We start from the raw sequence: 24,886 nt of genomic DNA, 5'->3' as shown, positions 1-24,886 counted from the left end.
AGCAATGGGCACCAGGCATATTAAGCAGTCATAATCCCTGTGGCTCATCATGGTATGTGTACTTGTTTGTGTATCTATTTAAAAAGCATCAGGATAATCTCTGTGCCTTATTTGGGCTTCGGAAGTCTCCAGAGCAGCGACGTCCAATAGACCTTTCTTCACTGTTCTATGTAGGAGTTGACTAGCCATGTGTCACACTGAGCATTTGGAATGGCCAGTGTGACTGAGGAACTGAGTTTTTAACTTTATTTAATTTTGACCAAAGTTTAAATAACCCCATGTCACAAGTGAACATTGCAAATTTGTTTGTGGAACCAAAAGCTGAACTTCCCTAACACCAGATTCCTATGTCAAACCATCCATGTTTTAACTTTTCCACAAGTAATGCACAGATCCAACAAGTAAAACTGCTATCCTCTTTGCCCCTACCCAGTTGGATTCAACGTGCTTTCTAATTTCTAGCAGTAGTATTCCTCGGTTGACGGGACAAATTTATTCCCCTACTCTATATCCTACCTTTCTTATCCTAGCTGTCTTAGTCATTTCTCTGCCACTCCTTCTATTAAAACACACTCTCAGATCCTTCTTGACAATTTGGTATACACGACCAAAAAATAGCTAAAAGGGCTAAACTTCTAAGAAGCACCTGAGTTTTAATATGTCTGAAATCTGGGCTAACCTGATCATCACAGACCGAGTGTTTGTGTGCCCCCCTAAATTCACATGTTGAAGCCCTAAGCCCCAGTGTGATGGTATTTGGAGATGGACCTGCTACGGGAGGAAATCATGGTTAGACGAGGTCATGAGTGTGGGGCCCTTGGAATAGGACCACCACCCCCTCCCCTCTCTCTCTCTGTCCCCTTCCTCCTTCTCTCTCTCCCTTTGAGGACATGGCATGTATACAACCGTCTACAAGCCAGGAAGAGAACCCTCACCAAAAACCAACTCAGCCAGCACCCTGATCATGGACTTTCCAACCTCCAGAACTGGAAAAAAATAGCTCTCTATTTTTTAAGTTATCGGGTTATGGTATGTCATCACAGCAGCCCTAAGTGACGAAGACAATGATAAAGCTTTGATATATATTTAGGTATAGAAATAGGAAAGAAATGGTGGAGTCAACTGGAAATCCTCAGCCCAGAGAAAATTATACTACCAATTACTTCTTCCTGGCCAAACCATGAGCCCTGCCCTGGCTCCCCTCTCGGGCTTCAACCTGGCTTCCATTAACCTGCTTTCCCTACTTCTGTTTGTTTAAATGCCTCAAAATCCAGAATGTGATTAAATTAATTAGTTGAGAAATCCATTATATATTTCACATTGCATGCTCTGGATTTCATGTTTGAAATAAAATGCCAATGGGTCATACTAATTAATTTTGTCTTCTACACTTGAAGTGAGGACTACTTGAACTCATTATGCAAATTTATGCCACAGAGTGCATAAATTAACACCATTCATCTTCAACAAATCCAAAATCTTCTGCAACGAATCCACGAGTGTACTCTTTTACCTTTAAGAAACTTCTAAAGTATATATGTGCTGAAAGAATATAGATAAAATATGGTTTCTAAAATATATATTTCACACAAGTGATAAGCAGAGGCAGGAAATAGACCAAGCTCAGCTATCCTATATATGGAACTGAATTATCTGAACACTGAAAACCAAAGTTCTTAAAGCCTGTTAAACAGAAAACGCCTAGAGGCTTTAAGAACATGTGAACAATGTCCCGAAGAGTCAGAGCTATGATGTAAGAGACAACCACGTAATTTCCTCAAGACAATCAGTTATTCGATCGCAGAAAGACCAAAGACCTTTGTGGACCAACTCCGAGAGGAATGACCCTCCCAGGGAGTTCACAAGCCTAGGGTTCCTAGGTTGTGCTGAGGCCAGTGAATGCACAGGGTTTCAGAATCTGAGGCTAAGGAGAATGCAAACTTTGTGAGTTCCCAGGTGCAAAACCCTTTTCTGTTGGACTGAGCTAGAAGCACGTGTCCTGGCACAGCTGTTCTGAGCCCGAGCCTTGTGGTTCTGGGAAATGCCAATGAGAGGAGGAGGGAGGAGTAGGGTGACTGAAGTCCTTCCTTTTCCTTTTCCTTTTTTGCTTTTTAGGGCCATAAGGAAATTCCCAAGTCAGGGGTCTAATAAGAGCTATACCTGCAAGCCTACACCACAACCACAGCCACACAGGATCCAAGCCACATCTGCAACCTATACCACAGCCTCACAGCAATGGTGGTTCCTTAACCCACGGAGCAACGTCAGGGACTGAACCTGCATCCTCATGGATACTAGTCAGATTTGTTTCTGCTGTGCCCCAACAGGAACTCCCACCCTTCCTGTTCTATTAGGAGTCTTACCCTCACTCCTAGCAAAGCCAGCTTTGCCAGAACTGACCTTTCATACATGTGTATTCTGGGAGCATGATCTAAGCCATGCTGTATTTAAAGATGTACAATCTTGAGTCGTGTTACAAGCATTTAGGCCTGGGTGGAATACATCTGGGTAAAGAGGAAAATGATGACAGTGATTATGGGACATGAAGAAGAAGGGGAAGAGGCAGAGGAAGAGGAGGGGAATGAGGAGGGCAGAGGGGAAGACAAGGAGAAAAAGAAGATAACTTAACATCAACACTATGCCAGTTTTCTGGCATTGTTTGATCTTTGTCACAATCTTAAGAGGTGGCTTTCATTATTCCTATTTCTAAAATGAGGACACTGAGTCTCAGGAAGATTAGGTACCATGCCCTGAAATGTCACACTACTAAATGGAGCCTGTAGAGTTTACCCCAGGCTGCTCTTACTTGAGAGCCTTTCTTCTGCCTTCTTCCGTCTCCTCCTCTTCATCAAACGTGGGCCACACAGAGGGTGGAGTCTCTCAACACTGAGCTCTGAGAGGCTGAGTCCAGAAACTGGTGACAGGCTGACCAGGAATGAGCATGCAGTTCTATGTCTCACAGCTACACAAGAACTGGGGAAAATCTGGGATCCTTGGGAAGGAAAGCCAAGGTCAGCCATTCCAGGCTGGGACAAAGGAGCATGGCTGTGGGACTCAGACACTGGGAGTCAAGTCACACATATTTTCATGAATGTCCCTGGCAGAGGTGGGGTCACCTTTAAGGGAATGGGGACACACGATTCCCTTTCCTTTTCAATAGGCCAGATTCTGAGGGCCTTAAGAGACAGTGGATCAAGGGCTTATCAGAACTGCTGACAGGTGTGTTCTAACCACATCTGGACTTTAGGAGTCACAGAATTCAACTGAATGCTTCTTATTCCATAAAGAAATGCAACTACAAAATTGTCAGCAGAATACTCATCATTATGGGGCAGCAGAGACAGCAAGGGTACATCCAACTCTGATCAGAACTGTTACTGACAATTGCATCACTTGTTCTGCTATTAAAATCACGGCATCAGAAGTCAGCAACCGGAGCTCAAGCGCTGACTGACATTTAACAGAAACTAAACCTAAAACCCATGTTCCCACTTGAGGTGTAAGAAGTTTATTACGTCAGATGCAGAAGACACTCAAATGCTTCCCGCAGACTTTTGACAGTGGTCCCTAAATATTAGTTTCAGGTTGTTAACATTTGTTCTCATTAACCTGGTAGTTTTTGCTAGGATAGGTATTTCCGTACCGTTTATTTTCATGTTTAATTATTCCTGCTAAATGCCTCTATTCAGGATAACCACAATGACAGATGTTTTGGATCACCCGGATTGCTCAGCGAGCTTCCTGGCCCTAGATTCTTTTGCAACATGGTATGTGAAGGCTCTATGCAAAGAAAGACAGCAAGGTTCCTACCTGCCTGGGTTATCAGGAAGATTACAGTCGGGCTGGTGGAACACATAATATCTGCAAATCCACCCGATAGTCACTCCCGTAAGCCCATTTAAATTCATCAATTTTTCCCTAATACTCTATCAACACATACCGGCCGTTCGTGAAGTCTCAAGTCCCTTTCCACAGACCAAATATGGTGACATTCATAGCAGACAATGTGTTGCACCAAAGCTTCTAAAGGCCAGAGCCTAAACCAAAGCGTGTAAATAAAAGAATCCAGCATACCTGCAAGGAATCACAGCTGGCTACTTTATGATGCAAGCTAAGACCTCAGAGCCAAAGCAAGAAAGAGCCACCTTTGCCACAAAATGCACATGAAACTGTTAATGGGATTTATAAAAAGGGAGAAAATTCCTAGCAGCCAATTCATTCCCTGCAAGATACTGTGATGTGTTCAACAAGGCATCACTATGGAAAGAAAGCGCTAAAAGCTCAGCATTTATTAAAAAAAAAAAAAAAAAAAAAAAAAAGGATTTCATTGTCTGACACAGGAGCAATTATAGTGCAATTCCTGTTCAAATAGAATTGCAGCTAAATGGGCTCTTTACCTATTCAACTCACAAACAAGTATTCTGAATGAAATCATTAAAAGAAGTGTGAGACCTTGGAGAGAAGCTCCTCAGAAATGGCAAGGATTTACAAAGACTGTATTTTAAGCTTTAAGTATATACATACAAATATTAGAATTGCAAAGGTCCTGCCAAGGCTAAATAAAAAGGTGTCACTTTCTGAAAACAATATATAACCACAGGGTTAAAAATTCATTAAATAGAAATACATTTTGAACAATAGGGTAAACCATCAAAAGTACAGGTTATCTCAGTATGAATGTATTGTGTGTTAATACTATTCAGCGATGCATTTTTTAAAACTTGACATTCCCTTAAGCATTAATTTTAGGTTACTGACATAATCAATACAGTTTGTCAAATACTTGCTATCTTTCTATCAATTTATAGGCAGTCTTAAGAAACCAATAGTCTGACAAAGAAACTGTCTAGAAAATAACGGAGGAGAAAAGGGGTAAGCGTGTGTCTGGCAATGACACTTTAGATACAATACCAAAAAGCACAATTCATGAAAAAATAAGATGATGAGTTGGACTCAAAATTAAAACTTCTGCTCTGTAAAGACACTGTTAAGAAAATGAAAAGACAAGACAGACTGGGGGAAAAATTTAGCAAAAGATGTATCTGATAAAAGAATGGTTTCAAAACATGCGAAAAACTCTTAAAACTCAATAAGAGAGTGGGCAAAAGATTTGAAGAGACATCTCACCTAAGAAGATGTAGAGACGGCAAATAAGCATATGAAAAATGTGCTCAATGTCATTTGTCATTAGGGAATTTCTTGTCTTTTTGTCTTTTTTTAGGGCTGTACCTGCAGCATCTGGAGGTTCCCAGGCTAGGGGTCCAATCGGAGCTGCAGCTCCTGGCCTACGCCACAGCCACAGTAACACCAGATCTGAGTCCTGTCTGTGACCTATGCCACAGCCACAGCAACGCCGGACCCTTAATCCACTGAGCAAGGCCAGGGATTGAAACTGCATCCTCATGGATGCTAGTCAGATTCATTTCCACTGAGCCACGATGGGAACTCCAGGGAATTTCAAGTGAAAACAACAATGTGTTACTAGTACACATCTACTGGAAGAGATAAAATTGGAAAAACTGACAACACCAAATGCTGGTGAAAACAAGGAGCAAGGAGAATTCTCATTCATTGTCAATGAGCATGCAAAATGGTAGGGTAATTCGGAAAACAGCGTCGCTTATCATACGATCCAACAATAGCACTACTTGGTATTTACCAAAATGAGTTGAAAATTACGTCTCTCACAAAAATTTGCCCATGACTGTTCACAGCCTCTTTATTCATAACTGCCAAAACCTCAGAGCAACCAAGATGTCCCTTGATAGGTGAAAGGATCAACAGGTTATCATACAATAGAATATTATTCAGCAACAAAGAGAAGTGAGTTTTCAAGCCACGGATGACCATGGAGGAAACTGACGTAGATATTGTTAAGAAAGAAGCCAGTCTGAAAAGGCCACCTAGGGCATGATTCCAACTACGTGACATCCGGAAGAGTCAAAACCATGGAGTCGGCGAAAAGATCCGTGGTTGCCAGGAGTTTGGGAGGAGGGACTGAGAAACAGGTGAAGCGTGGTGGGTACCTAGGGCAGGGAAACTATTCTGTATGATACTGTCACAGTGGACAACGTCATACGTCTGCAAAAGCCCATAAAACTGTAGAACACGGGAATGAATCAAAATGTAAAGCATGGACTTCAGTTAAAAGAATACATTCATGCTGGAGTTCCTGTGGTGGCGCAGCAGAAACGAATCGGACTAGGAACCATGATGTTGTGGGTTCAATCCCTGGCCTCGCTCAGTGGGCTAAGGATCCAGCATTGCCATGAGCTGTGGTGTAGGCTGCAGATGCAGCTCAGATCCTGCATTGCTGTGGCTGTGCACAGGCCAGCAGCTGCAGCTCCAATCTGACCCCTAGCCTGGGAACTTCCAGATGCTGCAGGTACAGTGCTAAAAAGACAAAAAAATAAAAATAAAAAATAAAAATATAATCTCTACTCATTTAAAAAACAAACAAACAAAAGCAAGAGAAAAGGAGGAAAAAAAGAAACTATTCTGAGTTTCCTTTAGACAGGTACCTTGCTGCTATCAGAGAATAATCACAGGCAGAAAAATAAATGCGACTTGCTTTCTTACCCACAGTTAATACTGTCTGGAAAATTGAAGGGATGTTGAGATAAGGAGCTGGAGAAAAAATCAAGGAGGGGAGGTTGGCGAGGAGAGGAAGGAAGGGAAGCCCTCAGGGAGGACGGGAAGGGACAGGTGAAATCTTCCCATTTTACCTCATTAGTTCTGAATGTGTTATCAGGGCACTAAAATTCTAACTCGATGGCTGATGATAATTAAACAGAATGAGCTGGCAATATTTCAATGCAATTCTCCCCCCCGTGTGCCACAGGTCCCATTTGACACCACCCTGTCTTCGCTACCTGCCCACTGTTCACCTGGAACCAGGAGGGGAAATTAATGGGCATATTAGCATTCAAAAGCACACATCACACCCTGAGAACCTTATACCTGGCCCATGCCATGCCTGGGTCCATCAAAGGTTCCACAGCCCCTGGTTCTTGCAATTAAAAACGATCCGAGGGTTTTGTGCTTCATGGCTTGAGCGAAACCAAGTCCTTTTCACGGTTAATTTAAAATGTCACCCATAAAATAAAAGTAATTCTGTACTTTTCATTATGTTCTATGCGAGGACAATATTTTGGAAGGGTGCTTTCCGGAAACTAGGGGGCTCTCTACCAATCTGGGTTTCAACCGACAGGTCGAATTCTGCTGTTTATTCTGATGGTCTACCACCTAAGAAGACAACCCAAAGGACAGTCATTTTTCTGGTCAGTCCTCTTAAATTTGCTGGCATTGATAATCGGATATAATGACTCATGGTATTTATTTTCATTTGGCTAATGTGTACTGTGTATACAAGGGGCTGTGCCCAAAGAGCTGTCAGGTCTACATACCAGCCATTTACTCAACCACTCAGCAAGCAAGTGTTAAGGATTTTCTTGGGGCAGGGCCAGTTCCAGTGCCAGGAGTTGATCATACCATACTAAGACACCATACCTGCTCCTCAAGGTGTCACCGCTGGGAAAAGGGGAGTGACACAAAAACCGCCTACTCATTATGCCCATGGCAACAGGAACCAAGGATGTTTAGGACTCAGAGGAGCTGCACATTCCTCAGGGCAGGATCCACTTCCATAAGGAATTATGTCCCACTTGAATAATGAAATCTGACAAGAGACCCTGAGTTTTTCTAGACAAAGGGAATTCTCTGAGTCGTTGATCATCCTCAGACTCTAAGAAACCAGGGGTGAAAAGAAGCAAATGTTCAGGAGGGAGGAAGACAGGAGGTGCAGGTAAGGCCAAGGCCAGAAGCTTGGGGAAGCTTGGGAGTTGGGGCTTTATTCTCAAAAGGATCCGCAGACGCTGAAGGGTTTGCAACAGAAAAAAATGGTTTCAGATTTACACTGACCACGGGGCCTTAATGCTGCCCTCAGCTTGACTAAACTTGAGACAGGAGTCTTCCTGACTACAGCCCCCTGACCTTCCTGTAGTCAGGAAGCGAATCCTCCCTTTTCTTAGAGTATTTACTTTAGAAAAAGTTCAATTATAAATTCCTTCTCTGATCCAATCTCCTGGGATAGACCATGATGGAAAAGAAGAATATACAGGAGTTCCGGTTGTGGCTCAGTGGTTAATGAATCCAACTAGGAACCATGAGGCTGTGGGTTCCATCCCTGGCCTCGCTCAGTGGGTTAAGGATCCGGCATTGCCATGAGCTGTGATGTAGGTTGCAGACACGGCTTGGATCTGGCATTGCCGTGGCTGTGGTGTAGGCCGGCAGCTATAGCTCCAATTAGACCCTTAGCCTGGGAACCTCCATATGTCGCAGGTGTGGCCCTAAAAAGACAAAAAAAAAAAGAAGAATATATACATATTCATTCTTCGCATATATATGTGTATGTGTACACGTACATACACATAAAACAATATATAAATATGTATAACTGAGTAGAATATATATACATATGTGTAACTGAGTTACTTTGCTATACAACATAAATTGTCACAACATTGTAACTCAACTCTAATTTTAAAAAATTAAATTCCTCTCTGCCCCTTTGAAATGTCCATCTTCTCTCAGCCTCTTGCCAGTTGTACGACCCTGGAACATCTTTCCCAAGGAAGGAGAAGCATCCTTTTGAAGTGCGATCCTTCCAGGGAGATAGTGACCCTGTTCCTAGTCTCTATAGGCGGGTAAGCGTCTAACCAACTGAGTCTAACGAGCAGCAATAAGCCAACTCAGAGAGCCTAATCCAACTGGCTAAAGTCCTCTAGTCCTTTTCCATTCGCTCACCCCGGTGCTTAAAAATTCTCCCTCCTTCTGTTACAGCAGAGCTCACTTTCTCTTCCCTGTCACCCCTGACTTGATCCTACTGCAATAGTCTTGAATAGAGTCTCTGCTGCCTGTGCAACTTGTTCTGTGCAATTTTTTTTTTTTTGACAACATGTTAGAAAAATCATTGGCAGCGATGCGGAAGGCAATTTAAGGGCAGACAAGGTGCGAGGCCGGAAGGTGAGTCAGGAAGCTATAGCGGTCAATGCGGCGGACAGGGCTGAAGTCTGGAATAGAGGAGTGACAGTACTAAGTAAGGGAGAGACCGTGACAGAGATATTGAGAATCAGCTCCACCATGAATCGGATGATGAGAGGGAAAAGGAGCCCGGGTGATTCCCAGCTGTTCCGAGTGCCCGTGGCAGCCAGAGCCTCCTCACATGCTTGCCTAACACCGCAGCAGACCACAGCCCACTGAGCTGGAGAGGGGGCAGGCTAAGGATGAGGGCAGGCGAGAGGGAGGGCAGGGAGGCACAGATGCTGAAAATAACCTAAAGGTAAGTGACCCTTGGAAAGACGGTTGCTAAGAACCACTTGTAAATGCTTCAAAGGCAACAGATAACACCTAAAATACCTGAAAGGGCCTCAGATCTTGTTACAGGCAGAACTGGGGAAAGGATATTCTCAAGCCTGGAGAACAAAGAGTAGATGGAGAAAGGGGGAGGGAAGAGGATGCTCTAACTCCTGAGACATCCACCCAAGGCCAGACCACGTCATCTCAGAATATGAAAGTTATCAAGCCTTTTCTTTCTTTTCCTTTTTTTTTTTTAAAGGGCCATACCGGTGACATATGGAAGTTCCAGGCTAGGGGTCAAATTGGAGTCATTGCTCCCTGCCTATGGCACAGCCACAGCAACACAGAATCTGAGCCGCATCTGCAACCTGCACCACAGCTCACGGCAACACTGGATCCTCAACCCACTGAGTGAGGCCAGGGATTGAACCTGAGTCCTCATGGACACTAGTCGGATTCTTAACCCACCGAGCCACAATGGGAACTCCCAAGCCTTTTCTTTTTATCTTTCCAATCATCAGCGTCCAGCATGTGACGAATAGAAAAGCATACACGTGAGAAATAGAAAGCCAAGAAAAAAAGAAAAAAGATGTTAAAGCAGTTTTTCAGAACAAAGATGAAAGGAGCCAGAGGGAGACTGCCACTCAATCAAGGCTAATAGGTTTAACACCCCTGAGTTTTCTTTCTTCCTACTTTGGACACATTTGGTTTCTTTATTACTAGTCATTACTCAGTGGAAAGTAAAGGCAAAAGGTCCAACAGTGTCTTCTAATAAATAAAAGAAACCGAAGGTCCAGATCAAACAGTTCTGTCATCATCTTCCAACCTAATATGAAAGTTTACAGAGAAGGATGCAAAGTTCCGTTTTTCAGAGGGAATTCCATTTCAAAGAAGGTTCCTAATGTCGCATACAATGAAATTCTAGTACAGCAAAATGATTTCTACAATTCACTGGAATTTACTCCCAGTGCTAAATGTGGTAGAAACGCTGAACTGTGAGGTTCTAGAAGGTTCTGACAACACGCACCGGAAAACAAGGTAATGGTTTTCCCAGGTACATTCATTAGGAAGGTAATATGTGCAAAATTTCTAGATACAGGGAAGAACCATCACTGGTAACTTATTTCCTGCCAGTGCGCTCTCGTTTGGAAGGGAGATAAGTTCTTAACAGTGATGTGAAATTTTGGGCACATGGCTTGGTCAGCCAAATTCACGTCAAAGTCAAGATGACATAAGCATCCAAAAGCCAAGACTCATGACCATGCTCAAAATGGGTTCAAATCTCTCACAATTTTAACATCTTATGGTCCATGACACATGACAGTGACAGCCAAGGTCACTGATAAAGACAGGTGCTGGGGACACATTCCTTCACACAGCTCTTCAGGTGAGTTGATTGGATACATGTGAGGAATGCATAACGGAAGATTTCCTAAGATCTGTTACAGGGCCCCAAGGCTCTTTCTGGAAGCCAAAAGAGTAAACAAATTATATATAGACAACTGCTATGTAGAGATGTTAACTAGGGCAGTTTTGAGAAAGCACATCCCCAGCAACTGACAACCTAGGGAATGCTCTGCTTATCAGTGACTCCAGAAGAGAAGCAGTGGGTCAGTGGTTTGGGAAGCTCAGTCAGTATTCAGAAAGGGTGCTTCCCAGCAGTATGAACTGTGAAAGGCCTCTAGCTTTTATGCACCTACCTAGCAAATAAAATTGTGGTTCTCAATCAATCTGCAAAGAGGTTATTTCCAGACTAACACCTCCTTCTGTCCTTGATTCTGTTCAGTTCAGTGTCTTTACCAACAAATTAGATCAACACATAGAAGAAACATCCATCTTGTCGAGGATCAAACTCCGGTCTTATCTCTGACTACAATGTCTGGCTAGAAATAACAGCCTGAAGTTTTTATTACTTTGTGTTCAAGTTTCCAGTTGTAATTACTCAAATTCCAAAAGGAGACTATTTGACTTGGTAGTAGATCATGGCAAACAAACTTTAAGAAAAGGTCAGCATTAACATTTTAGGTTTCCATTTTCTGTAGCTAATTCTGAGACATGCAAAGAAAGTAACTAGCCTATAGTCCAATCGCCCGAATTTGAAGTAGCAGAGAGGTCAGACCAAAAAAATGCAAAGAGAGAAACTTGGAGGTTAGTGATATATGAACCTAAGCCCTGGTACCTAGAACAGTGCTTGGTATGTGATAAATTGTTACAGGAAAAAAATGAATGAGTGGACTTAAGGATTTTGGTGTATGGGTGAATTATGTCCTGGCTTTGTTAAAAAATCAGATGTTGGGAGTTCCCATCATGGTTCAGGGTTAACAAACCCGACTGGTATCCATGAGGATGCAGATTCGATCTCTGGCCTTGCGCAGTGGGTTAAGGATCCAGCATTGCCATGAGCCGAGGTGTAGGGTGCAGACTCGGCTCAGATCCCACGGTGTTGTGACTGTGGTGTAGGCCAGTGGCTACAGCTCCAATTCAACCCCTCGACTGGGAACTTCCATATGTCGTGAGTGCGGCCCTAAAAAGACAAAAGACAAACAAAAACAAAAAACAGGTACTGAGTTAGGCAGACAAAATGATGCTTTCAGAAGGGATGTGTCCTGGCATGCGCCTCCCCCCTACCCCGGCCGCCACCCCACACCCCATCCTGCCCCTTCAGATCTGTGACGGCACTGAGGCATTCATTCTCCCAGCAGCTCAAAGTCCAGGCTCTTCTTTTTTTTCAGTTCAAGTAGAGTTGATTGATGATGTTTCAGGGGTACATCAAGGTGATTCAGTTATACACATATATATGCATGTATATTTTTTTTCAGATTTTTTTCCTTTATAGGTCGTTACAAGATACGTAATATAGTTCCCTGTGCTCTACAGTAGGTCCTTGTTCATTATCTATTTTATATATGGTCGTATGGATCTGTAACCCCAAATTCCTTATTTATTCCCCTCCCACCCACCTTTCCCCTTTGGTAACTGTAAGTTTGTTTTCTATGCCTGCAAGTCTGTTCTGTTTTTTAAATAAGTTCATTTGTATCCTTTTTTTTTTTTTTTTAGATTCCACATATAAGTGATATCATATGGTACTTGACTTTGTCTGACTGACTTCACTTAGTATAATGATCTCGAGGTCTATCCATGCTGCTGAAATGGCAATGCTTCATCCTAGTGCTGGCTCTTCATACACTCAGCTCTCAGCTGAGTCCCTCTAAAGAAGGAGACTACCTCACGCTGGTGTGCTTCCTCCCAGGGGACAGCCTGACCTATATCCAATAATCCTTGCCTCGACTGGGATAATTCTAAACGGCCATCCCAGATCCAAATGCCCCTGCGGGAGTCCGCTGTTGCAGCTGCACTGCGGCTCAATTTGTCCCTCTGCCCAGTCCTGCCTCTTCTCACTCTCCACATCTATTGTTCTCTCTTGGAGAACCTCCAACAAACCTCCTACACAATAAAATTCACAAATCTCAGAGTGTTTCCCGGGGAACCCAACCAAGAACAAGGACTACGATTTCAAATTATTTTTTAAAACGCCTTTCTATAAGCACACAGCTCTGTCTCTGCAAAGAAGTAGGGCTATGCATTAGAAAGTGTATTGAATTAGGAGAGAGAAGATGTAAATTCTTATTAAAATCCTATCACAACTCTGTGAGGCTGTGTGGGGCCATCTCTACACGTGTCCTTTGATAAAGTCTGCAGACGGTGTATGTGAGCGCTCCCTGTAAACTCTTAGGTACCAGGCACACACTAAGTGTTATTATTTATTCTTAAATATGATGCTGTGACTCTGCAGGGGCTAACACCACGCCACCCACACACTGACATGATGAATGCAGACATTACAGATTTATACAAAGCTCTTAGAAGAAAGTCTTCAAAAAGAAACCTAACGACCATCAACATTCAGATCCCAGAATGGGCAACCTAGGAAGGTAACAAAAAGGACTAGGTTGGTACATAAGCAGTGACATTAGTCATTATGTGTGTGTGTGTCTGTGTGACAGAGAGATTGTGTGTGTGTGTGAGAGTGTGTATGTGTGTGTGTGTTGAACACAGGATAAACCAACAAAAAAGGAAAAATGTTCCTTTGGGCAAGACTCAAGAATATACCTACAAATGATGGTTCTTATTACCAAAGGCTCAATTTTAACAGTAGAAGAAGGATGCAGTATCATTAGCAACACTTCAGGCTATTTCCTCACCTGAGACCTAACATCATTAGCATCTACTAAAGCACAGCTTTGCAGTCACTCCTGATTTTTTTGTAAACAAAGCAAGGCTTGGGATCATAGACAGAATTAGATAGGGAAGACGATGAGAGGATTATATTAAAAATAAGATCACCATCTTCCAGCATAATATTCCTCTGGCATCTGAGCCTTAGAAGTCAGCCAGACAAGGAGTGTACTTATGTATTATCCAAGAAGACCCCCAGAGGCTGACACGTCAGGGTCTCTGTGCTTTAGAGAAGCCATGGAGTTCAAGGTTCCAGATCGAAGGTGCTGCTCAGCAGTTCTGCCCAGGCCACTCACGGAATTGCTCTTCCAATGACTATTTCAAATTTTTTCTTTGTTTCCCTTGGACGCTAATACATGTCCCTTCCTTACTGTTAGCAAGTAGGTTTGCTTCTTAACGTCACTGAGAAAATAAAAGTAATGAGAATAGAACTTCTGCTTCTCCCTGGTACCAAATCCCCCAAATTGGCCTCTGTACCCACTCCTCTGACTTCCCTCCCTGTGCTCAGGGGGGACTGTCCCCTCCCCTGCACTGAGCACTGGACCTCATCTCCACCTACCCAAAGGCATCTGCAGCTGGCCTTCTCTCTCCTGAATCAAGTTCTCCCTTCTCGTGGACCGAGCCATCAGCACACATACACCAGCCGACCCAGCTGTATTACCCTACCAATTAGAACAAAAGAATTCTGCCTTGTTTCCATACCCAGCACCCTTTCCATTTCTCTGCTTTCCAATTAAAGAATAATCTATCTGGAATCACCTCCCTCGCTCCCATTTGCGCATGATCCTATCACCTTCACCTTTTTCCTTCTATGGCCTCTTGAGAGTATTACTAATGACCATCTTCTGCCCTAATCCAGTGACCAGTTCTTAGCCTGCATCTCCCGCCACCTCCCCAGAGCATCTGACACAGCTGTCACCCTTTTAAACAATTTCTCTTCTTCTGGCTTTTAATCAACAAGTTCTCTTGCTTCTTGTTTTTGTTTATTCCTGGTTCACAAGGTGCTGGGTCGCCCATCTGCCCCACCTCTATGCTCCAAATCGCTGAATCCAAAACTCAGAGGCATCCTTGAATCACTTTTTCCTCGCAGACAGTGCAGCTACTTTGCCATCTGATCCTACCAGCATTACCTCCAAAACAGATCCCAAATCCAAGTGTGTCTCCGCAACTCTGCTCCTTTAATTTCCTCCATCTCACTTCGACTATCTCATCAGCCTTGTATCTGTACCCTTATTTTTACCTTGACAACCCAGCAATCAACTCTCCAGTCAGCAGCCAGAAGTATTTGGAATAAATGCAGACATGGTACACTCCCTGTTCAAACAACCCCTGGACTTTCTCATTACATACTGAATAAACCCCAAGCCTCTCCATGGCCTACAAGCCCCCTCCATGCGCCAGCCCTTCTTACAACTTCAAAATCACTTCCTACCCCTCTCCATCCAACTAACCAGGTTCTGGCCACATAAACCTCCTTGTGGTGCATTAAATAGTCCAAGGATGCTTGCAGCACAGGGCTTTAGCACTAGCCATGCCCTCTGCTTAGGATACTCTTCTCTCAGAAACCCAACTGCTCATCTAACCTTTATGGGCAGGGCTCTGCTTAAACGTCGCCTTTTCGGAAAGTCCCTCCCTGATTGCCTTATCAAAAACAGGACTCTTTGTCACTCTTGCTTTATTTCCCCTTATGACAGATGATTGGATCAGGAGGATGTGGGATATATACACAATGGAATACGACTCAGCCATAAAAAGAATGAAATAATGCCATTGGCAGCAACATGGATGGAACTAGAGACTCTCATGCTGAGTGAAGTAAGTCAGAAAGAGAAAGACAAATGCCGTATTTCCCCTTATGGCACTTACTGCTATACTAAATTACGTATTCATATGTCTGCCTCTCCAAATGGAATATAAGCTCTATGAAGGCAGGCACTTTTCAGTATCTCCATCATCTGAAACTGTACTAGAAATATGGCAAGCAGCCAACAAATTCACGCGGAGTTTATGAACAGATTATTTATTTGGGGTTAGAAAAAGTTTCAAAACCAGAAATTTACCCAACAAACCAGAGTCTGGAAAATTAAGGTAAAGTGAGTTTAAATATTAAAAAAAGCATTTGAAATGGTACTGTGAAAGAGTTAAAAACAAATACACTATTAAAGATATTTTAGGAGTTCCCTGGTGGCCCAGGAGCTAAGAATCCAGTATTGTCACTGCTGTGGCTTCGGTTCCATCCCTGGCCCGGGAACTTCTGCATGCTCTATGTGCAGCCAAAAAAAAAAAAGAGAGATTTTATAAAGGAAAATAAGAACTACTACTTGGAAGAAAGAGGGAGCATAATAAGTATTCAGAATGTCAGGCCCTTAAACACTTGTGTTAATTTTTTTGTGCCTCAGTTGCCCTATACATAAAATGAGGATAATCATGCTACCTATAATCAGAGACGTGGGGAGAATTACATTACATGACCTGTAGAATTCAGACATCTGCTAGCTCGCAGTAAAGGAATGGCAGTGCCCTTCAGAGGACAGACTGACATCATTTAGCTCCTCAGACAGATTTCAAAATGGAAAACCAACCTCCACCAAATGGAAGCCTAATCTCTACTGAACAGCCCTGCTGTCAACTTGTTAAATGATGGGGAAAGATTCAATTTTAGATGAAGCAATCGATAGGGGAAAGAAAATCAGAGTTTTTAGCAAACTCATGAAGCAAAATGCACTTAATACGATTGTCTGACGCTTGCACTCATTATAATGAATGATGTTGGAGCTTTAAAAACTTTCCTAAGGAAACATGTCAGGAAGAAAAATTGTAAATCCCATGTAATTTCTATAGGGCTCAACATTTATTACAATATAGTATGTTCTTCAGAAAGACCGAATTTAACCACTGCATTTAGCAGACAAGGGCAACTAAAGCCTGAAGAGGGAAAAGGCACTGCCCAAGGTGTCTGATTAGAGGTTAGATGGGCTTTTCTCATTCCTGCTTATGTTAGTTATTTAAATGACGTCTACTAAGAACATAGATACACAGCGTTTCCGTAACTCTACCACAATGCTCATTGAAGGAGAAAAAGCTCCAGCGAATTGAGGATTATCTTGGTTTTTCTCTTCCCGCCGCTGCTTGCTCAGAATAGGCACTCAGTAAGCAGGTTCTGGATAAGTGATACTGTAATGCTTTATGTCCTGGTTTCATCTTTCAGTGCCTAGCATCTAGGAGGGTATCCAGCTCATAACAGATACAAATGTAGAGTGTTTAGAAGCATGAATGCATCAATAAGTGAATGGCTCTACCATTTTGGCATAGTGATCAACGGCAATTGAGTCCAACCTGTCAACTGGAATCAAACAAATGCAAAGATCCACCTTCCCCATTTTGAAGATGGGTTGGACAAGGTGACTCGCTTACAAAGAACAGCATAGCGAAAGGAAAGAGATAGTAACTTACAGGGGAGAAACCTGGCAAATACAACCTTAACCAAGTCATCAGGCTACCATCACAAGCATGGCATGAACATACCAGGTAATCCGCTTGTGATAGGCTGGGAAGGGTACTTCACCTCTGTAGTTTTCTTTCCGAAAACCCACAACTCCAGTCTAATTATGAGTAAAGCAACAGACGAAGCCACTGTAGGGGCTGTTCTACAGGGCGCTGACCTGTGTTCCTCAAGAGCATCAAGGTTAACAGGGAAAAAAAAAAAAAAGGAAAGACTGAGAAAGTGTCAGAGACCAGAGGAGATCGGGAAGACATGCCAACCCAGTGCACACGGTGTCCTCCTCGCTTAGATCCAAGAACAGAAAGCCCAGGGTTCAGTTAGCAGTAATGGAGCAATGTCAGTTTCTTTGAGAAATGTACTATGCTGATATAAAATATTTAACAACCAGAAAAAACTGGGTAAGGGGTTGAGAGGAACTCCCGGCAGTATCTTTCAAACTTTTTTTGTAAATGTAAAACTCTTCCATAACAAAGTTTATTTTAAAATATGCAGTGATGGATACCAGATGATGCCCTTAAGAAAATGCACAAGGACTCAAGAAAGGGGGTTTGCAGATATCTGACCAGATCACCAAATAACAGACGTGATAACAGTGTTTATGTTTCATAGGAATAAACATGCTGCCATTACAGTGGGCTCTTATGCGCGTTGATGCAGTAAGAGTAACTCAAACGATGACCTGTTTTCTTCCCATGATCTTTCTGTACTATTTACGAGTGTTTTCAATTCTATTTTTGTAAGTGAGAAAGTGAATTGGAAGGTGGTGGTGGGTGTAGTTTGAAGTGAGAGGAAATGGAGAAGGGGGCAGCTGTGCTAAGTGCGGCTTTGGGACCTGTGGACCCAAGGGCGATGTCACAGCAGTGTCTTTTGTAGCAGCAACCACAATAATCATAGATACTGTTTGGGGAGAGCTTGCTCATGTCCCCAGGCTGTGCAGCATGGGTCTCATAGACAACATACACTTAACGCTCAGCACTCTGTGAGGCTGCAGTTTCATTCTCACTCGAAGGATGAGAACATACGCCTCACTAACATTACTTTGTCAAAGTTGCAACAGAGATTCAAACACAAACATTTCTAGACTCTTCTACTAAGTCATTAAACAAAAAGCAAGGAAATTCCATTAGGGCTACTGCCTGAATATCTAAATAGCCACTAGGATTAGTCTTCAGCAGATAATAATATACTGAGATATCATACATTATATAGGGGAACTAAATTATAAATGGCCAGATAATAGCCATTCTTCTGAGATCCTCTATATAAAAGGGGTTGCTGAACATTGTATTTGATATAAAACAAGGTAACACCCCCTGCCTTTATTAGCTCTATTCTGTTTTCAATTAGTTCCAAACTGATGTCTACATTTGTGTTTTAGGCCCTTGACTCACATGAATTATTATGGCAGTTCAAAAGTGCAAAGTAAGCTGATGCCAGAAATAAAGCTTAAGCCAGCTTGAGTAAGAAAAGAGTTAGATCTTGGCCAGTATCAAGTTATTCTAGATATAAACATATCTGTCACCTGTCAATGAAACTCTCTTGTAGTTACAAATAGATTTTAAGAAACCAATTACCATTTAACTGGACAGCCACACGTAAAAGAATGAAATTAGAACACTTCCTAACACCATACACAAAAATAAACTCAAAATGGATTAAAGACCTAGATATAAGACCAGATACTACAAAATTCTTAGAGGAAAACATAGGCCGAACACCCTCCGACAAAAAACCACAGCAATATCTTCTCAGATCCACCTCCTAGAGTGATGACAATAAAACCAAAAATAAACAAATGGGGCCTAATTAAACTTAAATGTTTCTGCACAGCAGAGGAAACCTTAAACAAAATGAAAAGATAACCCAAAGAATAGGAGAAAATATTTGCAAATGAAGCTACCGACAAGAGATTCATCTCCAAAATTTATACACACCTTCTGCAGCTCAATACCAAAAAAACAAACAACCCCATCCAAAAATGGGCAGAAGATCTAAACAGACAGTTCTTCCAAGAAAACATTCAGAAGGACAAAAAACACATGAAAAGATGTTGAACATCACTTATTATTAGAGAAATGCAACTCAAAACCTCTCTGAGGTACCACCTTACACCCGCCAGAAAGGCCATCATCAAAAAGTCTACCAACAATAAGTGCTGGTGAGGGTGTGGAAAAAGGGGAACTCTATTATACTGTTGGTGGTAATGTAAACTGGTGCAACCACTGTGGAAAGCAGTATGGAGATTCCTCAGAAAACTAAAAATAGAATTACCATTTGACCCAGCAATCCCACTCCTGGCATCTATCCAGAGAAAACCATGACTTGAAAAGACACATGTACTCCAATGTTCATTGCAGCAGTATTTTCAATAACCAAGACATGGAAAGAACCTAAATGTCCATCGACAGAGGAGTGGATAAAAAAGATGTGAGACATATACACAATGGAATATTACTCAGCCATTAAAAGGAACGAAATAATGGCATCTGTGCAACATGGATGGACCTAGAAATCATTATGCGAAGTGAAGTTAGACAGTGAGACACCAACATCATATGCTATCACTTACATGTGGAATCTAAAAAAAGGACACAATGAACTTCTTTGCAGAACAGACACTGATTCACAGACTTTGAAAAACTTAGGGTTTCCAAAGGAGTCAGGTTGTGGGGGAGGGGGTGTGCTGGGGGTTTGGGATGGAAATCCTATAAAATTGGGTTATGTTGATTGTTGTACAACTATAAATGCAATAAAATTCACTGAGTAATTTAAAAAAAGGAAAAAAAAACTAATTACCCTTTGCCCATATATATATTACATGATTATATACTTCATTAAGGACTCATTTATATACTTCATTGGATTATAGGAGTGAGTTTCTATGATAATTACTACAGATTTACCTGAATTTTTTTTTTCAAGAAGGCTCCTTTCTCTTTATTTCTATCTCAAGTTGAACTGACTTTCCTCTCTTGGACATCATAACCATTATTTTGAGGATTAATAATTCCCAAATCCAGTGGGGGGGGGCCCAATTGTTTTAAGTCTGAAATTTACCAGCAAGAGCAGAGAGAATGATTGGAAAAGACCAACCCTCCCTATGTTATTATTTTAGAGGAAATGGCCCCAGGTGAGCTGGGGCTCATGGAAGGGGGACAGGTAGTATTTAAAATGCGATAGTCATCTTTCTCTATCCCCAAGTAAGCATGCCCACCAACAGGGCTGCCATCCTGTAATTACCACAGAGTCCTGCCTTACAGACAGAAGCAGGCCTTCGTAAGACAACAAACATCTGAGCTTGTAATCTAATATGAATAATGATCTGGACACATGAGTAAGACTCTAATAAACAGTGAAGGCAAAAGCCACATGCTGCCTGGATGGACTGCGTGGTCTCTAAGAGAGGGAACTCATTTTTTAAACCCAGTAATGCAGAACTGCTCTAGTTTAGACACTGGAGGCCCACAATGGCCAAAGGGTGTTCAATCCCTTTGTTTAGGGATGCAGGTCAGGGAACATTCCGAGAGTCCCTTTTATCTAGATGTGTTCTATGTATTTCATTAATGCTTTGGAAATAAAGACCTATTTTTGACATGCACTACACGTTTGCGTTTGAACTGGTTTTTGCGTTCATACTCAATTTGAACTGTCAGTCTTCCCATGAATCTGCAGTCACTTGCGAGTTGGAGCCAGGAAAAAAAGGGTGAGCGTGAGAATAAATCCAAACCCCTCCAAGGACAAACGTTCCTGAGCAACCACAGCTGAGAAGAATGATCACTACGTATTAAAAGCAGAACGACTGAGTTGGCAACTTTTTCTTCTAATTCATTTGTTGCTATCTTCAAAGCCAAATCTTTAGAATGAGTTAATGTTTCGACTCCCTCTTGAGAGTTTCTTTGTTCTTTTGAGCCCTAAGGTGTGGTTGAATTTATGGACTTTTATTTATACCAAGTCACCTCTCTCAATTTGATATCAGAAGTTTCTTTACATAGACGTTTTATCACATAAGATACGATGAGTAAAAGTTCTTGCCAGGAAATATCATCTTGTAAAAACTCAAATCACAATTACCTCTGGCACTGGGGACAGACGACGCCACAGACATAAAAGAACAGATCATAGATATCCACAGACAAGCCTCAAATCTCATTTCAGCCCCCAAATTTCAAAATTTCCCCTCTCCCTACTGACTCTCATCAGAGTTGACGGCAAGCTGCAAAATACCCCTGGCTTACGATGTAGTCTCTTTCATAGTTTTTCAAACTTGTAAGTTATGTGTTTGGAAGTCCGTAAGAAAAAGAACATAAAACACTTTCCTTTTTATAATTAGCAGCCTCTCAAAGTTAGTTTAATTTTCATTGCAGCTGCACTCCCTTTGCAAACATAAATGTCCACCAGGTTATGAGTTCAATTAGATTTTATGCTAGTCTGGCACCAATAATCTCATTTACCCTAGGAAATATAATTGGCTGTTGGCAGAAGGGAGAAATGCAGAGGTTCAGGGAACTGCTCCTCCTCTACCTCAAAACATTCCTACCGACGGGAAACAGCGCTAAGGGTGGAGGAGAAGGCTGGGGAGATGCTGAAGGGATTTATCTTTATGGAAAAGGACAAAGAGAGTTGAGGAAGGTGAAGCCATGAGACTGGAGAGAAATTCCACCTGGAAGCCCTGGTTGGCTCAGCTCAGTGCCTGGGCCATGGGGATGGGGGGTCCTTGCTTACTGCCACCTCCACATCTGAGAGTCCCTGAGACTGTCCCTGGGACACTGGCTCTCATCCTCTCTGACTTTATGGCACTAGACCATTGGCCCCCACAATTAAGAAGGAGCCCAGAACCCTAATATCTACCACCTGTAGGGTTTTTTTTTTGTTTTTTGTTTTTTGGCTTTTTTTTTTTTTTTTTTTTGGTTACACCCGAGGCATACGGAAGTGCCCAGTCCAGGGATTGAAGCTGAGCCGCAGCTGCAACCTATGCCATAGCTGTGGCAATGCTGGATCCTTAAGCCACTGTACCACAGTGGGAACTCCTAACACCTGCAATCTTAATTTCTTTTAGCTGACACTACACAGTTACCTCATATATCATGATACAGACAGGTATCTAAAACTGCAACTGGAATGGAAAAATACCCAATAAATATGGAATGATGAACAAAGTGAACTAACAGTTATATATTTAATGAAGCATATGGGAAAAAATGATCATGGAGAAGGAATTCATATGTTGACTCAATTTAAGGTTTCAGAAACATTCTGATACCTCACCCATGATGCATTTTACCATGACCTTTAGGATCCTGTGAGCGTTTCTTTGACATCATACAATCACATAATAGCTGGAAGTGAAGGACGTGTCTTCACAGATAACTCTGTCACACCAGTACAAAGAATTCGGTGATGCAGGCTCCGGGAAGAGAGGTGCACTGTATCAAATTTTCTAGATGTTACTGTATCATGCGGTATCCCCCGACTTTCTGCTTTTCTCACTTTAGGCAAACCTGAGACTAACATGGTTAATAACCTAAGAGTTCCTAACGTGGCATCAAGAGCAGAACTGTTTTATTCTGATTTCCTCTTCCAGTTCAATGTTGTTTAGCCCATAAAGCATCACTTAGGGGTCATGTGTTATTACACTTCCCTTCACTTCTCTAACCCCAAGATGCATCTATCCATCAAACCGAGGAGGACCAAGAAGCTGAAAACACACTGATCCCATGACATCCATCAGGCACCGCCAACTTACAAGCTTCCCGGAGTTTCTCTTTGTCGTAGTGGAATCCTTCATAGTCTTGTAAACTGATTTTGTTCACCCGGATCCTCAGGCGGTCTGGGACAGACTGGGGACTGCAAAACAAGAACCAAGTGGTCAGATACCAAGGAGAGAGCGGAGCTGGGCGTCATGTGCACCTGGACGCACCCAAGGCAGTACTGCCTCTTCTTGCTAAGAAGAAAGAGTTCACTTTCAAACCAGAATCTTGGGTTCTTGACCAAAACACAGCAATTATCTGGAGAATATGTCTTCAGAAACCCTAAGTTTCTGGAATTTAGATAAGAACACAGGACTAAGCAGAAAAAAGCTTTTGGAGCCCACTTATTTTTTTCTACTAACTTATTAAAAACCCAGTAAGATCAGGTGTTCAGTTCCACAATACATTAGATGCAGCCAATATGAAATAGTGAAAAGTTGGGTTGGGCTGGAAAGAACTGCTTTAGCAAATAGGCACCTAACAGCTTGACTCTCACAAGAGACAAAAACATCAAAAGCAGACCAAGAATCCAGAAAGCACGGAATTGAGAATGAAATGGTTCCATCCACACACGTCAAAGTGCCCAAGGACACTTCTCCATCAAAGAAAATCACAATAAATGCTGCCTGTGATGGTGCCACTGAGCATCCCAAATGGAAAAATAAAAAAAAAAAACCTGTTAAAATATGTACATTCTTTGGGGAGAGAATGAAGTACTCAATTCCTTTAAAAGAACCCAAACTGTTTCAGAATAAATATTGAACAATGAAAGGGGGGTTGTACCAAACTTTCTGAAGCTACCTCTTCACCCTCAGAATGTCTTTACCTGGATTCCTTGGATGTTTTTAACTATTTTCCAAATGCTTTAATCATGCGCATGAGTCAAGTGAAATGCTTTGATCTTCATCACCACCAGTATCGATCAATACATTTATTCAATATATTAATATAACAGAATCCTCACTTATCCTTAATGCTTTTCCTGTCTTATATCATGGGATAAAAGTCCCCAAGGACTAACATGAAAAGAAAAGGATTACTCCTCAATTCACTTCAGGAAAGGAGAGAGGAGCAGATGGAAGGGAGAGAGAGGGGGAAAGAGAAAGAGGGGGGAAAAAGTAAGGAAAGAAGAGAGAAGAGGAAGGGGAGGGAGAGGGAAGAAAGAGGAAAAAGACAGATGGAAGGACAGAGTGATACTTTTAAAATATTGTCAGGATACTTCTACCCCACCACACACACACACACACACACACACACACACACACTCTTACATTTTCACAGCAACTTTGGAAGAGGGAGAGAAAAGTAATTTCATTTTCTTATCAAAAAACTCATTTTAGGGCAAAGGGTAGTAACTCCCTCCACACAGACTCCTACTTAACAGGCACTGATGAATAAAACCAACGTGAGGAGTTCCCATCATGGCTCAGCGGAAACGAATCTGACTAGCATCCATGAGGTCACAGGTTTGACCCCTGGCCTCACTTAGTGGGTTAAGGATCCTGCATTGCTGTGAGCTATGGTGTAGGTCACAGACGTGGCTTGGATCCCGAGTGACTGTGGCTGTGGCTGTGGCCAGCAGGTACAGCTCTGATTCAATCCCTAGCCTGGGAACCTCCATATGCCTCGGGTGCGGCCCTAAAAAAGACCAAAAAAAAAAAAAAAAGCATGCATGTTTAAGTCGGGTGGGAGATGTGGTTTGAAGCACATTTGTAAATCAGCAGAACAGACCTTAAACATCATGCATGCCCACACCCCCACTTTCAGATCGGGAAACCTCAGAAAGGTAAGGTGATTTTAAGGTCACAGAGCTACTAAGCGACAGAGCTGGAGCAGAGCCTTGGACTCTTCACTCATCTCTTTCGTGCTCCTTCGTATGATGCCAGAATCCCACAGACCTGACAGCAGGATCAGCAGAGCCAGATGATCCCTTGACTTGTCAGTGAACAACTGACAGCGGGATGATTGAGAAAACTGTGGTGCATTCAAAGAGGAGAACATGGGCAAACATCACAAATGAGGGTCTACATTTAGAGGAAAGTCC

At 42.3% G+C, this 24,886-nt stretch overlaps 1 protein-coding gene across 11 annotated transcripts in view; it reads right to left on the bottom strand.

Annotated features, from left to right (window-relative positions):
• DGKI (diacylglycerol kinase iota) overlaps positions 1-24,886 on the bottom strand; it is a 482,044-nt gene that overhangs the window by 113,439 nt on the left and 343,719 nt on the right. For all 11 annotated transcript variants that reach the window (XM_021079007.1, XM_021079008.1, XM_021079004.1 and 8 more), the window contains one exon: positions 22,839-22,939. In XM_021079007.1, coding sequence (XP_020934666.1) covers positions 22,839-22,939 — 101 coding nt within the window. The remainder of the gene's footprint in view (positions 1-22,838; positions 22,940-24,886) is intronic.

Source organism: Sus scrofa, chromosome 18, assembly GCF_000003025.6.
Source record: "Sus scrofa isolate TJ Tabasco breed Duroc chromosome 18, Sscrofa11.1, whole genome shotgun sequence".
Lineage (NCBI taxonomy): Eukaryota > Metazoa > Chordata > Mammalia > Artiodactyla > Suidae > Sus > Sus scrofa.
The sequence above is the reverse complement of the archived record's forward strand: the minus strand, read 5'-3'. Positions and strand labels throughout refer to the sequence as shown.